Source organism: Austrofundulus limnaeus, unplaced genomic scaffold (assembly GCF_001266775.1).
Source record: "Austrofundulus limnaeus strain Quisiro unplaced genomic scaffold, Austrofundulus_limnaeus-1.0 Scaffold12, whole genome shotgun sequence".
Classification (NCBI taxonomy): Eukaryota; Metazoa; Chordata; class Actinopteri; order Cyprinodontiformes; family Rivulidae; genus Austrofundulus; species Austrofundulus limnaeus.
In genome coordinates, this window is record NW_013952414.1 from 3,645,095 (window position 1) to 3,653,154 (window position 8,060).

At 38.6% G+C, this 8,060-nt stretch overlaps 1 protein-coding gene across 2 annotated transcripts in view; it reads right to left on the reverse strand.

Moving 5' to 3' along the window:
- Window positions 1-8,060, reverse strand: part of stau2 (staufen double-stranded RNA binding protein 2) — a gene marked incomplete at its 3' end in the record, with an annotated part of 94,111 nt that overhangs the window by 57,557 nt on the left and 28,494 nt on the right. For both annotated transcript variants that reach the window (XM_014002338.1, XM_014002339.1), the window contains 2 exon segments: window positions 245-382; window positions 1,150-1,362. In XM_014002338.1, coding sequence (XP_013857792.1) covers window positions 245-382; window positions 1,150-1,362 — 351 coding nt within the window.

Genomic DNA, 8,060 nt, shown 5'->3' on the forward strand with positions numbered 1-8,060 from the left:
CTATATATATATATATATACTTGGCTGTCTCTGCTTTTCTGTGCAGTTTGCTGACGGCGCAATGAATCTTAGGAAATTGTCGGACACCTATGAATTGGGACAGCCTACAGTGACATAAGCAGCCAACAAAGGTGCCCCACGTGGGCTGCAGGCCCTGAATTAAGACACAGTTGTAGACTGTGGTATAAATCAATAAATCAATAAATGGAAAATAAAAGAAAAGCACGACAAAGGCAGTGTTTACCTGCATGACGAACTCCCGACGTCGGGGCATTCCTCTCTCAGAAAGCAGCTGATACTCGGGCTCCTTCTCCTTCTTGGCCTGCTGGATCTGGGCCAGACGGCTGATGGGATTCATGCCTTGACCATAGTCCGGCGCCGTCTAGAAGGAAAGGAGGACAAACATGCTTAGTTCCATTSCTTATCCTCTTATAGTTAATGCAGAGTCAACAGTCACACTGTTTTATAGCTCCTTTTGTGCGTTTTTTGCAGTCARACGTCTCCTGCAAACATTATATTTAACCCTTCATCTATCTAAACAATTCTCTCTATCAGGAATACAATAAAATACAGTGTTGTGGCATTGTTTTTTGCTTTAATTCAATTTAATATATTTCACTTTATTAAAAATAAAACAGAAATATGCTGAGGTCTTTTCAAATCCTTCAAAAACATTATTCTCTTTAAAATCAGCTTCAGCATACTTGCTGTCTTCTTATGCTACTTTCAGCTTTCAGCTACTGTCCCACTTTTTAAACTTTTAATCACAGTTTTGCCAATTATAGTTTTTAGCTACAGTGTTGCTCATTTTAGCTGCTGTTTTTGGTAATTATAGCTAAACTAGAGCATACTAAGCTTTGCAGATTTTGGTGATAATACACAAATAGATAGAAATGCTTTCAAACTTATTAACATTACTGATCAGAAAAACAAGTAGTTGGATTAGCAAGGAAATAAATCTATATTTTTTTGATGTAAGAGTTTTTCCACTTTTCTGCATTTCTTGTTTATCTGAACAATGAAAAATCCAAATTGCTTAGAGAGCATCTAAAAAAAATACTAGATTACATAACAGCTTCAGTCCACATCATTATTAATCAGAGCATGCTTTTCCTCTAAGATGTTTTTCCTGCCTGACTGCAACGGCACCTTGAGGATAGTCTTGGTGCGTTTCTTGTAGTGGGTCTTGGGCTTTTCTATAGTGGGCATGAAGGGCAGCTTCTTCAGGTCCTGCAGGATTGACAGAGCAGCACGCTTCTTGGACAGCTTCTTACTGTTTCCTTCGCCCTCGGCAGAAAACTCTCCAACAGTGACGCGGGTCAGGAAGCTTTTCATGTGCGGGGGGCCACTCTCCTTCAATACCTGGGAAATTTATTCAATGAAAAGGATTAGAAAACACACACACACACATGCGCGCACACACACACACACACACACACATGCGCGCGCGCGCACACACACACACACACACACACACAAAGATTAACATGTTCCTAAATGACAGTCTCTGGTGATGAAGGCTCGGTTTCCTTCCTCCAGCCTCTGGTCACCTGGGAGACCTAAAACAAACACCGGCTGGCGTTAGGTCATGCTTCTGCAATCACATCTACTTCCTATGAAGTTTGAGAACAATGTGTGTGCAGCAGGTGGGGTTCTCTCCAACCTTACGTAGGAAAGTGTACTGCAGAAGAGTTAGGTTTCACACACTTGCGACTCCAGATTTATATGTCCAGTTATCTGACGAGCCTCTTTTCCAGTGCCTGTGTTTAAACGGTGCCTCGGGCCTCGATGGTTTACAGTGATGCTGTTTTCCTCCACTCACTGCAGTTGCTGCACGTGTTCCATTAGAATCTCTCAACCCTCCCCAGTCTCATGCTCCCCAGCCTTTTTTTTTAACTCAAGCTTGAGCTGCGGTGCAGACAGCACAAATTGTAGCAATCAGCCGCAATCTAGAAACAGTTAATTTAAACCCAATGGCCAAGAAAACTGATTTAACTGATAAGCAGAACCTCAAAAATTCCTGAGATACTTCACACACCAACATAGACAAATACCAGACCCTTAAAGAAACAGAAGATAATGTCCATATTTCTCCTCCTCACTTTCTACACAACTATGCCACACAAAGTATTTAATTCTTCAGTTTATTTAGGAAATGATGTATTAGGYCCAATCAGTGCAAGCAAATAATTGTTTTTGGTTCTGCTAAGATTCAAAACCAAATGCTTAGAAAACAACAGAGTCTAAAATACTGTATTAACTTACGCTGTATATTGTGCAGTTAAAGTTGTCAATTTAATTTAAAAAACACAGTAAATAAAAGGCCTTTAATGCAACATTTATAAACTAAGGTTTTATTCACACCTGACACATTTGGTTCGCTTTAAACGGACCAGAGTTTTTTTCCTGGTGTGAATACATCCTATGATAATCTAATGTGATAGCAATTTTGATCAAACCTTGCAAATAACTTTATACACATTCTCAAGCAAGATATGTTAGCTCTCTGAGGGAGGAGTTGTAAATGATTCTGATCTACTACCACATCAAAGTTTAGCTTCATATCTATCCACAGGTTTCTGGAAACGCGCTGCCATGACAGACGCTAGCCCCGCCCACAGCTCTCCAGACTGTTCGGTTTTTCCAGTGCGCAAGAAATTCATTCATTCAGATAGTTATGATAACAACAAATTTAGTTTGTTTTCGCTTTAACTGGCAGCTTGAGCAGTTCAATCACGAGTTCGGGGTTCAACTTGTGTATTTGTTGGCTGCCACAACAATTGAAGAAAACTGAGAAACGCTTTATAAACATTTTGTTTGGAACAAGTAGTAGTAAAGGCATAGCGCCCTATAAACTGCATTTTATGCCAATGAAGGAGGATCGTAAACTAACATGGCTGCAGCTTTAAATCTGAAAAACCCACCAAAGAGAGTTTGCTTGCTTTTTTCATTTTATCGACAAAAATCCCACAGATATTCACTCCAATCCAGAGCTCTATCTAGGCTAAGGCTGGTTACTGAAGGCGTCTCATCTGAACACTGTGAGTCAGACAGCTTCCAGCAATATCAACTAAAACAAGGATTCTGTACCTGGTGATTTAAATTATAAATGTGGTTTGTCCATGTTTCACTATTTAATCGTGCAGTTCTTTGCTTTTACTAAATGAAAGCTTACGGTGAATGGCGTTAGCATCAGCACTAGCTACTTTTAGCCTGGTGGTTGGTCTAATCTTAAATTTAAAGACATATTTTGCCTATGGTTAGTAGCTGCATGCTGGCAAAACTATATAAATGTCTTAATTTAACTGTCTCAGTTCTGAGTAAGCTCGGAATAATAAATAATCCTCTTGTTTACATCATGGCAGGATTAAAAGACGAGGAGCTTAGTGCCCAGGGGCTATAAAAGTGTCCGGTTTGTTTAAATAAAAAATATGCTTAAAAAGTTATTCGAGGCAGTTTATTTATTTTTGTTTATCATTTATTTAAAATGACTGCAGCTGTATGAAAATTTCCAGTTCATCTCTTAAAGTTGCTAGCGAACTAGCATCCAGTGAATTTTATGTTTAGAATAAGGGGGAGAAACAGTCTAATCACAATACTTCTATAAAATTATTACAATTCTGAGGGGCTTATGAACATTTTACTTCCAGAACGGTTGACATTTATGATTTTGCACGTGTGGGTGTCTTCGGGGAAAGACGAGGTAGTTGATGTCAGTAGTGGCTATTAGCTAAAATCGGGACATAGCTTAATCAGTCTGTGAGCAATGACGGCTGAGCCACTGATAAAGAATTGTCCTTGCCACTTTTTAAAACATCCTTACACCTCCGACATGTGACCACCTACACCAAATTTCAATGAAAAATGCTTTGATAAACAGCGATGGTGTCTCCTCGTAATTGTAAACAACAGTCAAGCGGAAATATGGAACCCGCTTCCGCTATGAATTATGGGTAGTGGCGCAAAATCAGGAATACTGTGGATAAAAGTCTTTTTTGTGTTYGCTAAAGTTGGTCAGCTGTGGTGACCATCTTGAGTTTGGTCAACATTAAAAGGCATCAACTTGTAGGATGTACATCAATCATTACTTTATGGGAGTTTGGGAGTAATTATAGGAGATTCCTAACATGGCTAAAGACAATTTCTCATTTACTGAGAATGTTAACTTCTAGTCCTTCGGTATTTCTGCACAGTGAGCTCAGGTTTGTGGTATGTAAAGGATGTGTGCTGCAGGGAAGCCTGGGAGAAGTTGCTTAACCCCCTCTGGCCCCTGGGATCTCCTCTGGTCTTGCTCATCACCACAAAAAGGAAATGTAACATGTCAGCTTTTTGTACAACGTAACAAAGTGAGTGGGATTGGACACATGCCCTTTCTGACTCTCTTGTCTTTTTTATTGTGTCAGTAGGTGATGACAACCCTGACCACTGATCATTTCTCAAAATGAGTTATGTCATATGGTGGAATTAGATATGAGTTTGGTACAAATTGTAGATAGTTTTTGTTAAAGCAACAACAGAAACAAGTCTTAAACGCTGTGTCGGAGGTTTTATTCAGCTGTTCAAAGATCTGGGATAGCCTCAATATCTACTTGCTTGGGCTTTCTCTCCCTGTCCATCACAAAGAACATGTGTAAGTGCTCAGCTTGAGGGTGAGCAAGACAGAAACCAACACAAACATGTCTGCATCGCTGATTGGACTWGAACAAAAGCTCATTCTTCCACACAAAAACCCAAACTCATTTCAAGATAAACACTTTCTTCCAGCTTTGGTAAAATTCAGCATCCTAGCGAGTGACTGGCCGAGACACATACCATGTGACTGCGCTACTCTCGGTTTGATTTTGTTACATGTCATTGTTTAGTTGTCAGGCAACAAGTAGAGGCTCCAGGAAGTTAAGGGTCCTGGCCAAGAATACTTTGGCACACAAATCCCCCCATAAACAGTAAATTGTTGAGTTAACACAATGGTGATTTTATTGATTAAACAAAAAAAAAGTTTATTAAATAACTTACAAGGTTTATAGTTTGGAGGTGCCAGTAATCAGATTTTGTATCTTTTCAACAAGCCTGCCTAGATGTTATTGCTTTAATTAGTTGTGTCCAGCTAAGTAGAATTTTGTTTCATTTACATATTATACAATACAGCTGAGGGGCCGAACATCCAGCAATGAAAGTTATTATGTAAATAAACCAAGTACTACAAAGATCTGTTACATTTGAATTAGTTTATTTTGCTGCATTTAATCATGAATACATGTTTAATTATCACTACTTTTAAGAACCCTTTAAAAGTAGTGATAATTAAACATTATCAAAAACAAAAAGAACACATTATGCATCCTATTTGACACAAATAATATTTTGACATCTGTGACTTGCCAAATTTTTAAACTAATTTTCTTTTCACTTTCATCATTTTATCTCCRACTGCTTGTAGTTTTAACTGTCTTGAGTGTTCATAGAAATGGTTTTTACCAGCTTCTAGCCAAGATTCTGACGTGTCTGTAGATACCAGAGTAATTCAAGTAGAAAACCGGGGGTTTGGGCTTAAGAGATGAATGAACCAATTGGCRGGCCGAACTTTGGTCACTCGCGGACCGGATGTGGCCCGCGGGCCACCACCAGTTGAATAGCCCTGCCATACAGACATAAAGGCCTTCATCTCTTCAACTAGGAACTCTTGCCAAAAACTAAAACTGATTCAAAATCAACTTTTGTTTCTTTTAAAAAGAACTAAGTTTATAGGGATATTTTTGAGAACAAATATATGCTTTTTGCACCAGAATTAAAAAACAAAACAAAATTTTAAATTACCAAGGGATTTTTCTACTATTGTATTTTATGGCTTCCTTTTGTAGGTTTCTTTTAGTAATAGTTTTACACAATTATTATGCACAACATGTCTGAAAATAAAAATGTGAAAAATACACTTTATATGTTGGCACTAATAAATTATGCAACCTGTCATTAACCTTAAATGTTCATGCTTTGTTYGTCTGTTTGTTTGTTTTGCTATATTGGTATAAGATTGCAAATATCCTTGGTTTATATTTTGTTTGGTGTTATCCACCTCTGGCAATGAAGTTTAATATCAACATCAACAAAAGTTTGATAGAAAGCGTACACCTGTTCTACTTGTCCACTGCCTTTGGCTCAGGATGGCAGCGGACAAGYTGGCTTCAGTCTTCTGGCAGACGACGCGAAATCTGCACCTTGCTGATGGGGTTTCACTTTCCCATTCACCAACAAGCACACCCGTGTACACATACATGCAAACAAACACACCTGTCTACCACTTGATGACAGGGAGATCAGGTTGTACACAGGAAACCTTCTGTAATTCAATGTAGATTTTTTTTCCAGTCCTTTTTTTCTTTTTATAAATCTTTTCTTATTTAAACATGGGAGGCCTTCTCTTCGGCTTCTCATTGAAACATTAATACCCTGAGCGTCGGAGGAGTTAAGAACTCAGGTAGTCTAGAAATGGAGACTATGCGAGCAGGGAGGGACAATGGTGAAGACTAGCAGAGGGAAGAAAGGCCCTTTTGTGATGAGAGGTGGATGGACATGTCCTAAGGGAAAACTGCTCCTTGTAAGATGGGTGGTTCTTGGCTGGGACCCTCTTCTCTTATGTCCTCCTCAGTAAGGCAGCCCCCCCAATCCAACACACGAGCTGTGATTTATAGATTGGTTCCTCTTTGATGCTGACATCTGTTTGATATTGCCTGACAGGGGGATTAAATGAGCCAACTGGCTCTTGGGGTGGTGGCGACCCTCATCGTAGCAGAGTGATGGGAAAGCAGACGGTCAGCTCATGGATAATTGCGAGCCTCGKTGAAGGGAGGGATGTAATGATGTAAAAACATGGCTAATGTTTAAGGCTTTCATGTGGAAGAGAATGGTTRAGGTTTGAGTAGGAAACATGGATCCTACTCATAATGAGAGTTTGACTTGGGGTTAGTGGGTGTACAATTTCTCATCAGCAAAGATGACATGATAAAGGGAATGTGACAAAGAAGGAAAAAAGAAGRTCTGAAGTGTTAATACAGTATGTAATGAACAAAGAGGTCTAAAAGAAACCTAAACAGGTGTGAGGCATAAAGACACTGATGTTTAAAATGGAGTCTTTCCTTTCTACTGTCGCCTGCGTGTTCAGATTTGACGCAGTCTGCTGKCTTKYTWRRWKRWRAAAAACWTTTACTATTTGGCGTTTCAYAATGCACTGTAAGTGAATGTAGTGTATTATAATAGAAAATGAACTGACTCATTGGATTTGAATCCATATCTGAGTTGGATTCATGATCTGAACTTCTTTTTGTRAAGCGACCTGAAATGACTTTTGTATAAACAGGGATCCTACAGTTTAAAGCAAGTTAAATTTAAGACTTTTTAAAACTTTTTAATGCCAACTGAAATTAAATTTAAGACCAATTCCATAATAAACACAAATGACAAAAAATAAAACTGTGGCAGAAACTCATGAATCAAAGTATTTGTGGTTGAAGTATTCAAATATTGCTAATAGACCAACTGTTTTTATCCATATCTAACTGCTTTTTCATCAAACATAGCAAAAACATTCTTGTCAGTCAGTTTAACGACCCAAAATTTGGAGTTTTAGGACCTACAGTGGGGTCTTCACCCCAGTTTGCTGTAGATGAAACCTTGAAGTGTCTGTGACATCAAGTTTTTGTAAGAAAAGTGAATGAATTTTTGGAAAGACAACTAGGGCTGCCACAAACGATTCTTTTAATAATCGATTAATCACCGATTATTTATTCGATTAATCGACTAATCGGATCATACGTTAATTGAATATAAAACATAAAGCTTATCACGTCAAAATGCAGTTCTATCATATAACCATCGTTAGATTTTAGCAATATGCTAACTAAAAATAATTGCTGTCGAAGGTAAGTTCTGCTCTGCAGATATTGCACAGGTTTCTCTTTCATTTTTTTAAAATGATCCCACACTTTGAGCTCCGTTGCTGGGTAGCCATGATACCAGAGCCTGTCTGTATAATGTCTTGTGACGTCCACGGCCTACCCCAGTTACCA